We start from the raw sequence: 701 nt of genomic DNA, 5'->3' as shown, positions 1-701 counted from the left end.
ATATATATATATATATATATATATATATATATATATATATATATACGGTGTGTGTATATTGTGTATGTATATATATTATATATATATGTTAGAGTGTATATGTGTGTATATATAACATGGAGACAAGTTATAGTCAAAGATGCTTAATTAAGAAATGATTAAGAAGTCATAATATTTAAACATCCACTCACATATACGCATACACAACACCCAATCAAACAGATACAAACACACACACATATAAACATACATATATACGTACGTACATACACACACACGCACATATATACATACATATATACACACGTGTGATGTAATTAATACCAGAAAGGCGAGAACTCATTCCAAACAGGAAAATGTTGGAAAAGAAATGGTCAAAACTGATGTGACTCCAAGACTTCGCAATATAAAGATGATGATGGACATGACGATGTTGATGATGACGACGATGATGGGAGAAACGATGACGACAAAGATGACAACGACGACGACGCTAAACAGGATGATGTCGAATATAATAGCGATGATAAAAATGATGAACACGGTGAATAACGATGACTTATGTAAGGTCTAACTCACAGAGCACTTTCGGTGAAACGTAAGTTGATTCTCACAGTCTTTCTTTCATACTTTTATCTATATTTATACATATATATATATATATATACTTCTATATATATATACATACATACATATATACA

General features: G+C 30.1%; 1 protein-coding gene across 4 annotated transcripts in view; it reads left to right on the top strand.

Moving 5' to 3' along the window:
- The first annotated feature begins 61 nt into the window (after positions 1–61).
- The window catches only part of LOC106877775 (SKI family transcriptional corepressor 1 homolog-B), a 113,607-nt gene continuing 112,967 nt past the window's right edge, over positions 62–701 (top strand). For all 4 annotated transcript variants that reach the window (XM_052972158.1, XM_052972156.1, XM_052972157.1 and 1 more), the window contains exon 1: positions 62–598. Coding sequence is in view for 3 of the 4 variants with exons in the window: in XM_052972156.1 (XP_052828116.1) it covers positions 555–598 (44 nt within the window). In the remaining variant the exon portion in view is untranslated. The remainder of the gene's footprint in view (positions 599–701) is intronic.

The sequence above is a fragment of the Octopus bimaculoides genome, chromosome 12 (genome assembly GCF_001194135.2).
Source record: "Octopus bimaculoides isolate UCB-OBI-ISO-001 chromosome 12, ASM119413v2, whole genome shotgun sequence".
Classification (NCBI taxonomy): Eukaryota; Metazoa; Mollusca; class Cephalopoda; order Octopoda; family Octopodidae; genus Octopus; species Octopus bimaculoides.
This window is presented reverse-complemented; position numbering and strand designations above follow the sequence as displayed.